Source organism: Phyllostomus discolor, chromosome 2 (genome assembly GCF_004126475.2).
Source record: "Phyllostomus discolor isolate MPI-MPIP mPhyDis1 chromosome 2, mPhyDis1.pri.v3, whole genome shotgun sequence".
NCBI classification, from domain to species: Eukaryota; Metazoa; Chordata; class Mammalia; order Chiroptera; family Phyllostomidae; genus Phyllostomus; species Phyllostomus discolor.
The window spans coordinates 51,706,749-51,726,276 of NC_040904.2; the positions used below are offsets into that span (position 1 = coordinate 51,706,749).

At 41.5% G+C, this 19,528-nt stretch overlaps 1 protein-coding gene across 2 annotated transcripts in view; it reads right to left on the minus strand.

Moving 5' to 3' along the window:
- ATP13A5 (ATPase 13A5) overlaps positions 1–19,528 on the minus strand; it is a 98,669-nt gene that overhangs the window by 38,113 nt on the left and 41,028 nt on the right. For both annotated transcript variants that reach the window (XM_036017851.1, XM_028504659.2), the window contains 5 exons: positions 12,525–12,695; positions 10,142–10,299; positions 6,976–7,164; positions 3,237–3,298; positions 1,056–1,206 (listed from right to left, as the gene is read on the minus strand). In XM_036017851.1, coding sequence (XP_035873744.1) covers positions 1,056–1,206; positions 3,237–3,298; positions 6,976–7,164; positions 10,142–10,299; positions 12,525–12,695 — 731 coding nt within the window. The remainder of the gene's footprint in view (positions 1–1,055; positions 1,207–3,236; positions 3,299–6,975; positions 7,165–10,141; positions 10,300–12,524; positions 12,696–19,528) is intronic.

A 19,528-nucleotide genomic window follows, 5' to 3' on the forward strand; every position in this document is an offset into this window, starting at 1 on the left:
GTACTTCACGTCCATACAATCTGGTGTTTCCATTTCTTTACAACTCTGTTTAAAATGCTGTCTTGTGTTTGGTGTATCATTGTAAGGAGCTTTAGAACATTTTTTGAAGGGTAACAGAATGTAAGTAAGTAACTAATTTTAATTAATTAATGCCTTCCATTTGCTGGGCACTTCACACAGGGCCCTTTTAGGCTAATAGTCTCTACGCTCACCACAAGTCCACGAGGGAGGCTTCGTCATCTCAATGCACAGAGGAGGCACAGACTCAGAGTCTCAGTTCTGAGTTTGGGGTCACACGTCTAGAGAGTGGTGGAGTTGAGGGGTCTTCCCACCTTGTCACACAGCTGCCAGGATGGGTTTGTGACCTTCTACTGCCATTTACACTCAACTCAGACAACCGAACCACTTGGACTGAGAGCCCTGCAGTTCCGTGTGTAGACTTATGCCATCTAATATAGTAGCTATCAACCACTCGTGTCTATTTCAACTTAAACATATACAATACAATACAATACAATACAATGCAATACAATGCAATACAATACAATACAACTTTGTTCCTCAGTTGCACAGCCACGTTTCAAATGCTTATTAGCCACATGTGAGTGGATTCTATATTGGACAGCACTGCTTTAGTCTACTGTTTCTCTGAGGATGCTTTAAAGAACATTTTTCTCCAAAACATGTTTTGGTCTGTCAAGAAGGGTTCTGTGGTCAAACAGGTTTGGTAAATGCGGCATTTCATTGTCTCTCTTGAACACTCATGGTGACCTACAACGTACTAAAGAAACCTTGTAGTCAAATTGAGCTAACTTTGTTTAAACAGCAGGTCCTGAGTTCATTTGATCAGGCAACCCTATTTCCTGCTAACTCATTAACAGAGTTCTTTGGTACAGAGGTTGGGAAATTTGGATAAGATTAGATTAGTATTTGTGCATTATTAGGAATCTTCTCTGGGTTTCAACCAAAGTTACAATGGAAAACCTTTTAGCATTCCCAGTAAGGATTTCTTCAAGTTTTTGTCATTCAGTTGAAGCAAGAAACTATCACCTTACCCAGGCAGTGCCCTCGAACATCTTGAGGTCCAGAGGGTCTCCCTGGATGGTCCCGTCCAGAAGGATGAGAGAGTGGCAGCTGGCCATGGCGGCACACAGTGGGCCCCACGGCAAAGCTCTGCCGGAGGCAAAGCTGTGGACTTCCTGAAAACTGGTAGAGAAGATGCTTGACAAGCTAAGGTCTTCAACAAAACCATTTTGCACACCACCCCTTAAATCTTACTAACATAGAGCTTTAATAATACCTAACCTCTATCATGAACATCTTCGATACTCCCCATGTGCTGTATGATAATGTCCATACTCCTGGTATTCAAATCTCTGTCTGCTCCAGTTCTACATCACCTTACAGATTCTACTCTTACTAGTGTCTTTTATGCAGTTTTTCCAGAGCCTAGTTAAACTTCTTCCTATTTTTATACTTGCACAAGTATTTCCCTGCCCTTCAACCTTCGGGGAACTAGCAAGTATCAACTCACTTGGCTTCATCATGTTCTAACTAGACTTTTCTGCCTGCAAATTGCTTTTCATAAAACTCTCCTTTGAGATGGATGTGAATTTCCTTTGCAACAGTTTGCCACTGGTCAATCAACACTGTAATTGTGTATACAGAATCACAGGAACTTCTGTCAGATTACATGCAGCCAGCCCACAGGACACCAGTGTGGCAGGAAAGCACATGTTGGTAAGGCTCAGAGCAGGTTTCTGCGAACTCCCAGAGCTGGCTCTAGAAAGCCACACAACCCAGGTGAGATGTCTCAAGGCCAATGGAGGTAGCAGGGATGAAAAGGAAGCCTGCCCAGTGGTCACTTTCTCTTCAAGTAAAAGCATGCATGGACTCTGAAATACTTCTCTCAGCCCTTTGGCCTTTGCCCCTATTTCCTGAAACTCTTGGTAAGGAGATCCAGTATCTAAAGTTCATTTTCCTCTTTGGTAGTGGACTGGCTTTGTTTGGTAGTGGACAGGCGAAGACTGTCCTTGCCTCGAGTCTTAGAGCTAAATAGTCTTTGTATCTAGCCGTGTTTACTCTTCCAAAATTTTCAGAGTCCTAGGGGCGACCAGGAGGGTGGCAAGTGGAAACTGCAAACATCCTTTTCCCCTTTTTATGACTCTGACCAACAGAGGCCCTGCCTGTCTGGACAACGACCTTGCTCAGGCATCTAAGCAGCCAAGAACACAGAGACAAGAGTGAGGTTAGAGCCTGGTAATACACTGAGGTCCAGACCAAGAATCTGCTGCAACATGGCACTGCCTGCCTGTTGCTACCGTGTGTCAGTATTGCATCTGGCCCTGTCACCGTCTTGAGGGGCCCCACTGTGACTTGTCTTCAATGACAGCAGCCGCAGCCACTGTTGGGAGCCAAAGCTTTGGAGCAGAGGCCTCTCCACTCAGACTAAGAAGGCAGGTCTCAGCCTGGCAGGAGGGGATCAAGAAGCTCTGCGGCACTCCCTGGGGGCTGGGGGGACACTCCTTCAACCCTCTAGCTCTGCTCTGGGGTAGCATCTCTGTGATTTCCCTCTTGCTTTTAGCCCATGCCTGTAAAGATTCTAGCCACACACCCTTCAAAACCTCTCTTAAATGCTGTCTCCTCCATTTTCTTGATCTATTCATTTTCAAAATTAATTTCTATCTTTTATCCACTATGTTATAAAAACCAGGATTGTGTATTATATCAAGCAATTGTTATTACTTCTTCTCTATTCTGATTTTGAGCCTTAATGGCCACCCTTTCCACAGCCTGTGCTGCATACTGAGGGCGAGTGCATTTGTACCTTTTATCCCATTTAAGTGGGAACTCTGAGGGAAGGGATAGAGCTCTTCTTTTCTGGATTCCCCGCCACACTAGCTGCCTAGGGAGTCTTAGCAGTTTTTGATTAAACACAGTCCTGGTTTCACTTCTTGCTTCTCTGTTTTATTCATCCAGCAACTCAATCATCCAACTTATTCTGTTCCATTGTTCATGTAGAGATTGAAGGCCTACTTTTCCTGTCTGATTCCGAAATTAGAACTCATTTAATTTAAAAAATTAAAATAATTGAGAGCTGGTTCCAGCCAATTATTATACATATTTTATGTGACATTTATCCCTCAACTCCGGAAGGACAGGTTTGAGTAGTCCTGAGGCAGCCCCAGACTGGCAGCCGCCCCAGTCACACATTCCTTCTTCGCTAGGGTGCCTACCGGTTGCCTGCTGTAGGGACAGTCCCCCAGAGGTCCAGCCCATCTTCGGTGAGCGTGCCAGTCTGGGGGAAAAATTAGAATTGCTATTAGCGTAAGATTTAGAGCTTTTAATTATATCATGACTTAATAAAAAACAAGCTCCCAAGAAATTAAAATAGATCTGGTTGCCCAAAGCCCTTCTCTTCATAAGCATCAAATATTAGATCAGAGAAGGGCACCTGAGAAAACAGGTTCAACAGGTGACAGCTGATTCCCAAAAGACCATGTTGATAATTAGATGCCAATTCCTAGCCATTGCAACACAGTGGAAGTGATTTGTTTTGGTGCGCAAATGTTTGGACTCGTTCAATGAGAGAGGTTTGGCAAGGGCACATCTAATAGGAACCAGCTTTGACTCTCAGTCAGCACTTGCCATCTTTCTGAAGCTAGAGCTCAGAATTTTTTTTTTTGTCTTTTAAGACTATTTAGTTCACAGTCTTCCATCTGGTTCACACAATTTCCTGAAATGTTGGTGACATGGTGACTTCCCAGATAATAAAATGTTGCTAAAGGGCTTTGAGACTAAAAAGAGCAACAAAGTGCTAAACAAACATTAATTAAGTCCATGAATGAGTGTGATCAAGAAGAAAATAGGGGCGAGATTTGATGTGCTGTATTATGAAAGAGTATTTATCAGAAGATGTAGCAGAAAATTCAAAATAGAACTGAATACACCAGAGCACTTTTAATTTGCTCATTGCTTCACAATTGATCATTAATCACAGAGCCCAACGTCTGCACCAGGTAGGCTAGCAGCTGTAGGCCTGCTTAACACCCAGCCAGGAGAAGGAGTTGGCTGTTGTGGTGTCGACAGTCGCCAACTGTCAGGGCAGAGCCAAGCACGAGCGAGTGTCTGGGAACACCCTGTTTCAACACTGACACCCAGCTCTCTGACCAAACTTTTTAAAGGTCAGCTCTATGTAGGACGCTGAATTTTGTAGTTTCTTTATTAACTCACACCTTCTGTCACTACCGCACATCACATCAGCACAGGGTTTTACAGTGAAGTGCTCATGGTGCTTTCAACTCCCACAGCTGAGTGAACAGGGCAGAGACAGTCTCCAGGCTGCAGGCGAGTGGAGCAGCCTCAGAGCACAGCGGCCTGTGAGTCGGAGAGCGAGAACCAGAATCCAGCTGTGTGTGGTCTTCTACTGGACGACAAATGTCGAGTGAATTTGGCAAAACACGTGGAAGGATAAAGCCCATACTGATTTCCAGATTAAAGAATTAGGGAACCTTTGTTTTATTAATTCAATTGGACTTAATAGGAAACTAACATATTTGTGTGAGTTACTCCTTGAAGAACAACAAGAAAAACAATTTGCTTCATTTCCCTCCTGTATTTCATAAGGGTCCCAACTCTTATGTTCCCAAATCCCCTTGCATTGTTCCACTCCAAAAAGACTTAGCAACTTAATCTAAATGGAGATGTTTTCCTGGTGATGACATTATATCATCAATTTAAACATCAATATTTGGAACATGAAAACAGAGATGATACGGCAGCAAACAGAAAAGGGGCCGTGTTGCTTGTCTGCATGAAAACGACCATTATCCAGTAAAACTGTCCATAAAATAGAAAGAAAACTAAACTATAGTTGAGGTTCTGAAGAGAGTAAAATCAACGTAGCATAAATACTAGCACAGGCTTCACTGAATTGAATAGAAAATAGAGAACTTGTTTTAGAAAAACTTACCACAAACCAACGTCAACTAGAGCTACACATGGGAACAAATGTGCTCAGAGGCCCAGTGGTAAATATCTTCTAAAGTGAAACAGCACTGGATGGAAATTCAATTAATTGTAGAGTGCTTTATTCCAACATCACTCTGGTAGAGCTTAAAATGTGAAAGCCAGGAAGAAACTTAGAGATAATTGTAGTTCAATCTTCTTATCTTCAAAGTCATGCAGAAACTTAGTGTTATTCAGGATTACTTTCCCCATTTTGCCAGTTCCCAATCAAGAGTTCTTTGCACTGTAACAGGGCGTCCTGCCAGCAGAGTGTGCCCAAGCACGCTGAGGAGTGGTCCCTAACAGACTAGCAAAGGAGCACATGAGGATGAGGAGGAAAAGCTTTACATGGGAACTAAGACAAACACCCTGTGGAAAATTAGCTCTAGAAAGAGCCAAATATGTAATAAACATATTTTATAAATCTCCCTCTTATATTCTAGACACAAGTGAGGCCGCTGGCTAAGTAATGGGAATCCCTATCAGAATACCCAAAGGGTTGTCACTTGGCCCTGAATCTAAAAGGAAGCAGCTGTTAAATTAATTCTACTGGTTCCTCACTGGTGGCAATAGAGGACTTTCTTTGCCAAAGGAAATTCAAAAAGAACAGAACTAAAATAATCTAAGATTTCTGCCAGTTCCAGTTGGGGATGAAGACTTGTCAAGCCTGCTCATGGTGTCCCTTCTGGTTTGCCCTCTACTCTTCCACCTTGCCCCCACTGTCTAGGACAATGAGTGAGCTCTTCAGTTGCCCCTAGACAGCCTCCTGCTTCAATGTTATCTCCCTTGTATCCCTTCTCACTAATTCCCCCTGTTGGAATAACTAAAACACATCTATAAAACATCGCTGGCCCCCCACTCCTTAGCTTCTCACATCAGGCCTTGAGCCGCTGGGCTCCCCCTCTCCAGCTGCATTGCCTGCAAACAGTCCACACCACAGCCTCACCCCAGTGAACCTCACCCTCCACCTCATGCGGGCCTTCACATATCTATGCTTCTGAGCTTCTTGGCTCTGAGCAAAGCCAAGTTCAGAGGTGATCTCCCACCTGTGGCAGGTAACTGAGCCTCATACCTGTATAAAACATGCATGTCACTGCATTATCATTGTCTGCATTTCCATTTACCTGCTTCCTTAGCTAGACCCTGAACTTCTCAATAGCCAGGAACATTTCATTAATGGTGCTCTCTGCCAATGTGGGTTAATTAAAAAGTGGCAAAGTTTTCACTGATTATTTAAATACAAATGAACTCAAGAGGTGGAGGGAACAAGCCAGGCCCATTGCATTATAGCAGTGAAACTCGCCTGCCTGAGCTGAGGGCAGGACTGAACAGCAAGCAGGCAGGTGACACTAAAGTCCCGCCAGGTCTCCTATAGGAGAAAGAAGTGGTCTCAGGACCTGTCAGCAGGAGTGTGTCCCATATGAACCTACTCCCCTCCTGCCACCTTTCCAAGGCCTTACGCACAGAGACAACCTTCCCTAATCCTGAGTCCTGATAGCCCAAGCAGCAAATGAGAAAAGATAGGCCAGAGCACATAGCCACAGTCATGTCCACTCTCTCCCTTTCCTTAGAAGAAGTAGACAAGGAGAGAGGAACATGATCACTTAAGCTCAGGACAAGGCATTTTAGGGAACCAAAGGGTTCCTTATATTATTTTTTGTCTGAAAAAGCCAGGGAGTTCTACAAAATATCACAGTAAGAGATTGTTTTGAAACCCAAAACAGGAAAAAATATCAAATTTCTCAGGAAAGAAATTCACGATGGGATGGCTGGCCCCACTGCCTCAGGGCTCAGTCGACCAGGCTTCTAGAACATGACCTCGCACCCGCTCTCTGTGCGGCCTTCTCTGGCCTCAGCGTCCGCGTCTGTAAAATGAGAGTGCCAGACTAGACAGACACGCTCAGAGGCCCTTCCCCGCTCTGCTGTGCCTTAAAACCATCAACCTCCCACCTGGAAAGCAGATCATACTTTGTCAAAGCACACGAGGTTTATCTGCCCACACATATTGATTCTCTGTGGGGAGATACAGAAGATTTTCTTTCTCATCAGCCTCTTTTGTGCATACACGATGCCTGTGGTCAGGGCAGCTGGCAGCACCGGTGGGACTGTCACGGTGAGGAGGAGCAGGGCCATGGTTGCAGTATCTCTTGGAGAGACCTGGGGAGGGGAGAGACGTAAAGGTTAGCCTAGCAGGGAAGGCTGCCCCCTTCCTGGCACCATCTCCTGCAATACCACAGGAGCTCTGGAAACTAAAGAATATTCCTAGTGAGTCGGCTCTCTTGGTGGGGCTGAGTGTTCTCTTGGCTGTGCCTAACGAATGAACAAACTGTCTCCCGCTACAAAACAAAGGAGACTCAGATCCTCACTCCAGAGACTCCATGTCCTTTTCTAACTCAGTTTTTCTCCACTTAGCATTCCTTCCACTCAGAGTGCCAACCCTTCTCTGCCCGTCTGCATGCCCTCTGGACTCCCAGGGGCAGGGACTAGTCTTGAGTTGTAACATTTCACACAGTGGCTTGGCTGTCAGATTATAAATCTCTCTCCCCCTCTAGCCTACAAACTCCTTGGGCACAGCAGCTGTGTAGCTTATTCATCCTTGAATTTATCTTATCCATCTCCAGAGAGCTCAGCACAGGTTCTGACACACAGGAGGTGTTTGGCACACACACTGAATGAATGGCAGCTTAATAAACGCTGTGACCAAGACTCTGACAAGATCTCAGTGAATATTATGCGCTGGGTGGGGAGCCAACAGTAAAAAGAGCTTGTGCTCACTGGACACACTCTCTGGGACAGGCTCTGTGTTCGGCTATGTGCATTACTTAGTTTCTCCACAACCTTACGATGTAAATACCATTGTTTTTTCTTAAGCACTTAACAAGTGAGGAAATCAAGGCTTAAATTATTTAAGACTTCCCCCAGGCCACATGCTACTTAAGGGGTGGGGAGCTGACCCCAAGGCTGTCTGACCCCAGGGCACAAACGCATAGCCAGAGTGTTGTATTATCAAGCCAGTGCTCACAGAATCAAGATTTCAGGTAAGTCTGAAGAAGTTCATAGGACTGATAAGAGCAGAGCCAAGATCAAATCACAGGGTGGCTTGTTTTATTTTTCACATGCTCTAGATGTTAATGGCTCTATCCTCTCCAACCTTGCCTGGGTTTTTATGAAATTAAGCATAATTTTGGCCATAAAGTCCTCTTTTGAGTACTGGAATCACAGGTTCAAGTTCAATAGCAATGCTTGCTAGATACATCTTTGGCCCAATCTCAGTTTATTACAAAGTCCATCATACTCTGCTTTCCCCACCCACAACCACAGAGGAGGTTTGACCCTGAGGACTCAGCCCTGTCTAAACCTGAGCCAGTGCAGATAGAGGCAGCCAACAGCTCCACAGGTTTTGACCCACAAGAAGATGGGCTCTGTGATTAGCTTTGTTGCTTTGGTGTTCAATGGACATCGAGTCCTACCCACGAAAGCTTCCTTCCCAATCACGTCCAGCACCCCCTGGTCCACAGGACAAAGCTTTTTGCTTGTTTTCCTGCTCAACACTTCTGCTCCCAGATGACCCAGCACAACACCTCAAAGTCCAGCCCCACTGAACCTGCCAGTCTGCCTTGCTTTTTCAGAGTCCATTCTGCGGTGCCAGTTTGTTCTGGCCTCCTCTAGACGTGCTCCCAGGGGGCAGACTTCGGATTGAAGTGACTACTCAGAGCTCCAGTGAGAGCATGAACATTGCCTAGAATTCTTGTGACTGTGTCTTTTCCCACCAATATTCACCTGCTCTCCTCCGACACGCATGCGGAATGGACTTGATGCTTCCAGTTGGGGCACTGTAACTAGGTCACCCACTGCCAGGTTTATGCCTTTGTTTGAAACCTTTTGTTCACATTGTTTTCTTCTTCCCTATGAGCCCACACTGCTGAGCTCCCAGTATATCTCACAGAAGAGACTGCACGGCCCATAACAGAATCAGACTCTCAGAGCCAGGAAGGACCTCAGAGGTTATTTGTGACAACCTTTCCCTCTCCTGCCAACACAACTATCAAGAGAGAGACATCCGGCCCTGGCTGGCGAAGCTCAGTGGATTGAGTGCGGGCTTTGAACCAAAGTATTGCAGGTTCGATTCCCAGTCAGGGCACATGCCTGGGTTGCAGGCCATGGCCCCCAGCAACCGCACATTAATGTTTCTCTCTCTCTCTTTCTCCCTCCCTTCCCTCTCTAAAAATAAACAAATAAAATCTTAAAAAAAAAAGAGAGAGAGACATCCAAATGAAACAGATACCCTGAAGCCTAAAAGGTAGTTGACATCCATGCAGCATGCATCTCCTTAAAAGTAGACATTAAATTTCATTTCTGAACCTAACAAAACACAGGGCGCAACTTTTTGACTACGTGGTACATTGGGTATGCCCTGGACAATGTGCACACTCAGATATGTCACCACTAGCTAATAGTTCTCATTTTTAGACATGACATTCAAGATCTCCTTCAATTGAATCTCTTTCTATCTCACTAGACTTCGTCTCTTAATTGCTTGCTGGTTCCAGAAGACCCCTGTACAATTCTTCCTTTGTGTTTGCTCACGCAAATTAGTATGTCCTTCCTGCTCTCTGATCAGATTAACTAGATCCTCCCCATCCCATCAGGCTGAGGAAACATATTTACTCTGAGGCTACTCGGGCTCCGGTATCACCTTGCCACACATGCAGGCACCTCTCAGCCCCATCCAAGTGGTGACAGGAGCTGTGAATTTTGCAACGTTTTATAGTTGTACCATCCAATATAATTTTTACTAACCACTTATGGCTATTTAAATTTAAATTAAACAATTGAGTTAAGTTGATTAATTGATTTAAATAATTAATGAAAATGAAAGAACATGGAAATTCATTTCCTCACTTACACTAGCCACACTTTAGGTGCTCAGTAGGCGCACATGGTTAAGGGATTCCAAAGTGGGTGTTGTTCATACTGTACAGAGTATTTCCATCATCTTAGGAGGCTCTACTGGACAGCTGAAATTCTCAGAATCATCGGGCTCAGGGGTAACCTTATCTAACTAATCCTTTTGAGTTAGGTCAAACTCCTTGACAAAACTATGATACTATAAAGCCTTACCCCTGATACTTACTCCATGGTACATATACACACCAAGGGCATAGAAAAAACCCGCAACTCCAAGGCAAGCCAGGAATACTATGAACTTGAAGGCATCACTGTATAGTTTGAAGTTCAGAGGCCGGGGGTAAAGGATGGATCTCACCAAGTCCCCTTTGGCTGTATTATAACCTGCATGAAGGCAGATAATCATAGGCAGAGTAAGACCCTTTTATACAGTTTCTCCCAAACCAAGACTAGTTTACACCGAATTAAGGACTGGTTGAGAGTCATTTGAACATGGAATAAAAACAGCACTGCTATGACCTAATGGTGTATTTCTATTAATTCTTCTCACAATTCACTGAGAACAGTCAATAGCACTCCCTCGGCCCTGCTCAGGGAGTGCTATTCCGTGGCTCGCACTGCGACACCCACTCACGTGTGGGCTTGGGGGAAAGGAAAACAAGGAGCTGATGAATGCAGTGGCCAGAGTAGATGAGCTGCCGAGAAAAGAAGACTTGGAAGTGCAAATGTGTGTTGATAATAATAGAAAATTAAGAGAAAAAAAAAACACAAGGCAACTAATTTCTTAAATATATATACCTCTGATCATGTCATTTTTTATGCTCAAAAACCTACCTGAACCCCCATTTTTTATAATAAAGTTCACATTTCTAGGCATGACATTTGAGGCTCCCTTAAATCTGGTCTATCCCTTCCTTGCTAGACTTATCTCCTAACTGTTCACTGGTCCCAGAAAACCCCTGTGCTTTCCTTCCTTTGTGTTTTGCAGACACAAATTAACATGTCTCCTCCAGCTCTCTGATATGATTAGCTAAACCATTGCTATCCTATCAGGCATGGCTCAAAATGCTACTTCATTGATTAATGTTTCCAGAGTTCTACTTTTGTACGTCATATCAAAATTAATCTCTCCACTTTTTGGAGTCTCTCTAACACTTGGTCATATGACATCTATCACTGCTCTGTGTTTCAGTCAGCTGTAAATCCATCTGTCCCCTACCCCATTCCATAAATCTCCTTTAAGGGCAAGGAGTGAGTCCCTCATGATTTTTTTCTTTGGACCTCAGTGCATAATACTTAATAGGTACTCATTAATATTTAAAGTTGACTGCTATATATTCTAGATATGAGTCAGTATCAATATAAAACATGCCTTAATGCCACTACTTGATGAGCATCTTATCTCCTGAAAAATGGCTTTGTAGGCTTTGGAGAAAAGAAGCGGAGTTTTCTTTAATTTGTTACCTGAGCATCATGAGCTCAGATACTGCAGTTTCCATGATCTCTACCCATTTGCTTCTGCTTATCAACAGGCTGAGAGATGCTCTCTTGCCCACTGACTACTTTAAATAAAACTTAACTTTTTTAGTTAAAAAAATTAGGTAGAACGATTGAATCATAACCTAAAAAAAGCAGAGAGATATGAAAGTGTGAGGTGCATTTTAGATCTGTGAATATGTTGGGTGGCAGAAACACAGGTCAGGGGTGAATACCAGAACTGGGACAGAGCATGCAAGGTGTTGGTTGGTGATGTCATGTGAAAGATGGCGACTGATTCTAATACTCCTGAAAAGTTTTTGAATGTGATGTTCATAGACTGCTTCAAGTCATGTTTTATACATGTGGCTTGGTGACAGATTGAGGAGAAATAGGTTAGAGAAAGGTTGGACAAAATACAAGAAAGGTATTTGAGGTGAAAATTGAAAATGAACAGTCAAAAGAATGTTTCTGTTGTAATAGTTTAGACAAGCATGATGAAGGCTTGGAGAAAGTTGGGGTGAAGGAGAAGGAGAGGGAGATAGGACTCAGGAGATATTCTTAGAATGGATGGGACGTGCCCTGTTTGGTATGGAACCAGGTGGGGAGTAAAGATGACATGATGTTAGCCAGATGGTGCTATTGTTAACAGAAAGAAGTGATAGAGGAGGATGTGTTCACATCTAGACACCTTGCCTTTGAAGTGTCTGTGGGACACCCAGGCGGAGATGTCCAGCAGGGACCTTGACATTACAGCCCAGCAAGCAACTCATGAAAAGGAAAATGTCCTCAAGTGCTAGTGGTTGAAACTGTCTTCTGGGTAATCACTTAGAGTGGATAGAGAAAAGAGAGGATGCCTAAGGACACAAGAAAAAAAAAAACATGGTTTTGGCTTTGAGGAAATGTACTTTATCCCTGTATTTGCTTCATCTTCTGCAAGAGTTTTAATAATGAATTATTCAGTTAAAAATGGTAGCAAAATTGTGGCAACTTAGAATAATAAAGGCCTGATTGGAAATGAGTGTGGCTGTTATTACCAGAATGTAGCAAACTCCATAATCCTTGGATTTCCCCAAATCCAACTCCCTCACCTTCAATCATTGACTAAATTTGCAAAAGTGGAGTTGACTAACCTGTTTGCAAAACGACCGCTCTTACTGGCCCCTGTGCAGAGGGCTTGACCTGGACCACTTCTGTTCCACAGAAAAGGACATGCTTCCGATAGTCCTCCAAGCTGTGGGCTTTCCAGGGCATCGTATTCTCCATAGCGGGCAATGGTGTCTTTGTAACAGGTATACTCTCTCCTAGAGAAGATTATATTTTCTGATTCTGTGTGGACTGTAGTTAGTTACTTAGAGCTGGTGCTTGTTAGTTTCAGGAAAGTATACAAACCACAGCTAATCCCATCTGAATGACCATTCCTTGAGGCAGATGACTATTCTTAGGGATACTAGTGATACAAAGCGTGGTGCACTTGATTATATTTCAACTATTTATTTAAGACCTGCCTATCTTTTCCACACCTGGTCTATATGGTTTGCTGTTATAATTTTTAAAAACAGCCCATTTTAGTTAAAAGAGTTGTTATAATCATTCCCACAAGTGCTCTAAAATTAAGCCCAACACTATTCTAGGCAATAAAGGAGTAATGAAGCCTGTGTATAATTATTATTGTTTGCCTTTCATTCACCTATTTATCTGTCCATTCATTCATTCATTCTACAACTATTTTTAAGTGCTTACTTTGTGCCAGGCACTGTTGTAAGTGCTGAGAATATAATAATGAACAAGACAGATAGAATCCTGCCCTCATAAAGCTCAGGGAGTCAGGCAAGTAAACAGCACTAAATATGCAAACACAACAAGGTGAATATTTTGATGGTAGTACCAGGTGGTCTGAAGATTGCACCTAAACTGAGGTGAGAGATTACCTGGATGATTAAGAAATGACAATGTCAAAGGAGAGTGAGTCCAGCCAGATCAAGGAGAGCAAGGAGAGAAAAGTGTGCTTGGGAGAAGTGAGAGAAAGAGTATGGTGTGCCCTGGGCACTAGACAGTCGAGGTTGTTTAGAACACTGATTGTGAGGGTAGAGGGAAGCAGCTCAGGAGTACACAGATGAGTGAGAAATGATACCTTCATAAAATCTGTAAAATACTCTTCATGGTCTTTTTGGAGCTGGAAGTGAAAGATAGAAACCAATATAACAAGCTAGGAGCTTCTCTTTTCTCCTTCTGAATGCCTTCTCAGCTCTAAACTCATGAACTAGCACTTAACTATGTAGATACGTCGGTAATATCTATCTTCATATTTCCTCTCTCCTGGGCTCTTGTTTTGTACATCCCGACTGTGGGCTGTTCCTCCCAGCCTGGACATCCTGCTCGCTTCTCAACTCAACAATCTAAAGTCCGTATCAATATCTTTACCCTTAAATTTCCACTTGGCTTTCCTATTTCTTTATGGTACCATTTTTTCTAAGTCACAGTTTTAAAATCCCCAAATCATCTTTACTTCCTTCTCTTCCCATGCTTTGTTCTGCTCTCTCAGGAAATCATTCTCCATGCCCTGCTGCTTTTCCCTGTGAGCGTGCCTCACTGGGTCCTTCCTGAACACTCGCATGCAGGTTCGAATGATTTCACTGGTGATTGCTATCTGACTCACAGTAGTTGCATTAACAGTGGATCAACTGTGATTTGTGTGGCTCTTGGAACTGCAAACACATTCTCTGGATGATCTGAGGTTGCAGTGGGTCTAATTGATCTTTTTTTATTAATAAGTTCTCAACCAAAATCTGCTTTGACTTCCTGAGTTTAAAAAAGCCCCCAGTCCTTCCTTTTGTATTTCTTGTTCATTCTCATGCTAGTACCATACCACAACACTTCTGACTCCACAACAAGCAATTCTTTGACATGAGCTGGTTGTCCTACAATTTAACTCAATTCAATTCAATTCAATTCAATTCAATTCTGACACTATCTACCTAAAGATAGCACCAGATCCCACAGGTTAGGAGCTCAGTCCCACAAGACTGCTCCCAACTCACTTCAGATGCCAACTGCAAATCTATGTTGTCACCTATGCTTCTGATCAATATATCTGAGGTTCCCACTACACCCTCTTCGGGGGTTTGATTATTTTGCTGAGTGGCTCACAGCACTGAGGCAAACACTTACACTTATCAGCTTATTAAAGAATGTAATAAAGGATACAAATGAACAGCCAGATGAAGAGATATATAGGGTGAGGTCTGAGACAGTCCCTTGTGCAGGAGTTGGGGTACATCTCCCTCCTACAAGGGAGGTATTCAACTACCTGGAAGCTCTCTGCACCTGTATCGTTAGGATTTTATGGAGGTTTCCTCATACAAGCATGATCAATGATCAGCTCTGTTTCCATCCCCTGTCCATTTTCTGGCAGAAATGTGGAGCAGATGGCTAAAAATCCCAAGCTTCTAACCATGGCTTGGTCTTTCTGGTGACCAGCTCCCACCCCGGAGCCCACCCAGTCACCTTATGAGAACAAAAGATGCTTCTATTGCCTTATCACTTAGAAAATTATCATAAGGATTTCAGGAGCTTTGTGCCAGGAACCAGGGATATATGTAGGTAAATGTGTTTAAATTATATAGTATATATTAAAATATATTAATTTAATTATAATTTAATTATCATATAGTTAATATAATATAATTAATATATAATATAATTCATGGCTTCATAAAATTATAAATTATAATTACATTATAATGAAATTATATTGCTATAAAAATAAACAATATAATTTATTATACTATATGATCATATAATATAATAAATCATATTGTTTATTTTTAGATCAGTGAATGATATAACTTAATTATAATTAATTATAATTTATAATTTTATAAAGTTATAAATTATAAATGATAATCTTATAAATTATAAATTTATAAAGTTATATTAAATTACATGATATCATATATTATATGATATATATTGTATAATAATATTACAATAATTATTAAAATTAATTATTGTATAATAAATCATATTGCTATTTTAGATTAACATGTGATATAATTTAATTATAATATAATTATGACTTATAAATTTTATAAAGTTATAGATTATATAATGCTTTATAAATTATGTGAATCATATACTTATTATTTATATGTAATATATTATAAATTTATATAATGTATGAATTTATATAAGTGTTTATATCAAATATATAAATATATACAAAATATAGAGAGAGATTTCTATCTCTATACATATAAAAAGGGATTTTTTTCCTATTATGTCAGACCTCTGCTCTGGTCTCTCCGCTCCAGCCCCTTCCCTTTGCTCATCCCACATTACTTCTAGATGAAGCCTATCAAAGACCGCTTTTATCATTTTATTTTTTTCTCAAAACTCCATAGGCTTTTCCATTGCCATCACTAATAAACTTCAACTCCTTTGCTAGATTGTCAAAGCCACCACATCTGAGCATTACTGGCTGCTATTTCCAACCGAACTCCAGCTACACAAGGCCACTCGCACATCCTATCTTTACTGACTCCTAGGCTTTGCCAGTGCCGTTCCTCTCCTTTCTCTGAAGGCTGGAAGGTAGGCTATTCAATGTACAAGGACAATTAGCTCAGGGGTCAAAAAAGATACATTCGGGGCACAAAATAAAAATGTGAATAATGCTTCCTGGCTCCCAGATTTAAAAAGCACAAGAATGAATTTAAATTCCACCAGTCTTGTGCTAAATGTTTAATTAGCAAGAAAGCATGTCCTACGTCTAATTTGAAAGTACTATTATATTGATTATAGTCATGCAACTTTAGGTTCTATCACTCCCTCTAGGAAATAACTGAGGGCAGGGGCTTTAACATGTATAACTTTTCATATTCCTCATTCTCACTACTGGTGTGTAATAGGTTCAAAATACCTATTTTTGCTGAGTGCTGGATTAGAAAAAAAAATTACCCAGGTTTTTTTATGATTGGTTATTCAAAAACTAGTTTTCTACCATGGTACATTTTTTACATCCTAAGGTACAAGAAGCTATAAAATTTTTATTATTGATCCTGAATATTCTTCAGAAAATTCCTTTATCTAAGCACTATTCTTACATTTTCATCAGAACAAGTATGGTATTCATCTATCTTGTAGGTTTATCAATTGGATTCTAAATGGCTTTGTAAAAGGGATAGAATCTCTTGACAAATCTCCAAATTGCTATGCCACATTGCTTTTAAATCGGCCTTTGTAAAGGCAGATACTTATAGATAATTGCAAATGTTGTTCTGCCTTTATGAGAGAATATTAATCCATGATTTATAATTAAACTAGCACTAATGAATAGTTTCTGCACACACAACCAACAGTATCAGAAACAAGCAGCTATTCAATCACCAGAGATGGAAGTCACTGGAGACAGTGTTGCAGAGTACTGATGAATTTTAAGTCTCTTTTACCCTATTCACGTATTAATAAGGAGTTTCATGCTTGGACTTTCTTGGGATCCCAAGAAAGAATGGACTCTTCTATAAAATTTTGGAAGTCTAAGTAGGCTAGAGAGGATTTCAAAAGGAAGTTATACTCACCATCAACTCTTCAGTTTGCTTTCAGGACCTGGAGGTCCTGTCTGCTGTGAAAGGGAGATTCTCTCCTTTGTCCCCGGTGAGCCACATGCCTCCTCATAATGACAGAGTTTGAAATGCCATGTCCTTGTTTATTTATATTTCTGGGACCGTTAGGCTATAAACTGTTTGAGGTCAAGGACTATTCTCCATTTGTCTTGCTGACTTCAGCACACAACACAGTGCCCAACACATAGTAGGCATTGCCAAACCTTTGTAGAGTTAATGGATAAGCAAAAGAGTGAATGAAAGAAAAGGAAGGAAAAGAACTCATGGCCATGGACAACAGTGTGGTGACTGCAGGGGGGCAGGCAGGACGGGGAGGTAGAAGAGGGTATAGAGGGATAATCAGTAATGGAAAAAAATACAATAAAAATAAACCACTAAAGACATTTAAAAAAGAAAAGGAAAAAAGGATGAGAGGAGAAAAGAAAGAAAGAAGAGAGAAGACCTGACCTATCAACTGATTATGAGCTTATTTGACAGGGTATAAATGTGAACTAACCGCCTAGGGAAATTCCTAGGTTCCAACTCAAGGCATACTTTCCACAAGCACATTCCAAATAAATCAGTAATTCTACAAGGAAGAGGGAGAAGGAAGGAGATGGTGGCAGAGGGACTACTACTCCCCTCACCCACAATTGTCCCTAAGAGAATGAGGAGCCAGTAGTCATAAGAATAGGTTCTGAGGTTAACATGCCCTGGTTTAAGTGTTTTATTTTTTTCATACAACTTAAAACTGTTGGAAGCTTATGTCATTGACTTATTTTCATATCTTCTGTCTCCCCACTATAATGTCAGCTTCATGGGAACAGAAATCTTATCTGCCTTGTTCACTGCTGTATGCCCAGCATCCAGTAGAGTGTCTGCTCCAAAGTAAGGACTAACAAAACATGTGCGGAATGAATAAACAAATGAATGAATGAATGAATGAATGAATGAATGAAAAAACAAATAGATTCAAATCTCAGCTTGACTACTTTTAAGCTGTGTGACCTTAGGTAAATTACTTACCCTCTCTGGGCTTTATGTTCTCACACCTTTATAGGGTTGTGGATTGAAAGAAATTTTATATATATAATTATATATATAATATATATGTATATATATTATATATATAATATATATGTGTGTATATATATATATATACACACTGTCTAATACATATAAGAACTAAGTATACTTAGCTATTGTGCCAAGAGAAAACTTCAAAATAATAATAGAATTTCCCCCATGCTATTCCTTTTTGCCAATTGATCACCTTGTGAGGAGCTAGATCTTGAAAGAGATCATTGCCTTAGGAGGAATTTAAAAAGGACAGAGGAGTTGAAAACTAGCTTTTGGGTTTCAAAAGTTATTCATAAGTTTAATCATGAATTTTAGAGACTTCTTGAGAGTAAAAACAAAGCCATCCCATTCACCACACCCTTCTTCTACTACTTTTATAGCTAACTAGAAATCCCTGGGTCGGTAGTTGAAAGGAAATCCAAAGGAAACTCAAATATCATGTGTCCTTGAGACAAGGGGCCTGCACCGAAGTAGGGTGTAGAAACATTCGGGAAGTGTGGGGAAGCCGAGAGCCAAAGGCACCTGGTTCTGCCTCCTTTTCCAGGTACATAGGCCTGCTTCACTTCCCAAGGGCAGAGTGAAGTGGGGCACCAGAAAGAAGGGCTGCCCTTCTCCAGAACCCCCTCTGTGTGCCTTGCACACACCAGGCAGCCAGACCAGACCTGGAGGACCTGCACATCGGCGGGGATAGCTGTCCGACTTATACCAGCCACTTCACTCTGCACACTTCCAAGGGTGATGATACTTGGAGCCAACATAAAAATGAAATGTAGTCATAAGAAAAAGTGGAGCTTCTTGCATAGTCAAGCTTCATGCAATAGAACGAGGCTAAGGAGATGAGGAGGAGGAAGATCTTGCAACAGCCACATGCTATGAATAGGAATACCCAGTGGCAAGAAAAAGGAGATGAGGCACAAAAAATGACAGCACTGTGTCACTCCCCTTGGAACCATGCTCTTCACTCCTGTGGTCCCAAATGTCACCTCTTGTTCTAATTCTCTCACTTGCTAGCTGAGCAGCCCTGGCCCCTATTCACTTCGATTCCGTCATCTGTAAATTGGGTATTATAATAGCTCCTACTGTAATTTGTCTTGTGCTACAATTGAGATATAAAAGTTATTTATAACATGTAAACAGCTACATAGATACTAGGAGTATTTGCCGTTCTAGTTCTTACATAATTAAAGGCTTCTCTATATGTAAAGGTCTATTTTGCATATGGAGGAAAAATACCTGAGTCACATTTGTAGGCCAATGCTCTAAGAATATGTTTTTGGTTTTAGGAATCGAACCCTCATCTGTTTTTTCAGTCAGCGTCCTTTTCACAAACGTGTGCATGAGGGGAAGGATCTACGTAGGCTGTGAAATCAAGTATTCAGAGCCTGGTGGCACTTAGATCTCAAGAAATGAATAAGAAAGAAATATTTCTGTTTTGTGTGTCTGTCTCTGAAATCGAC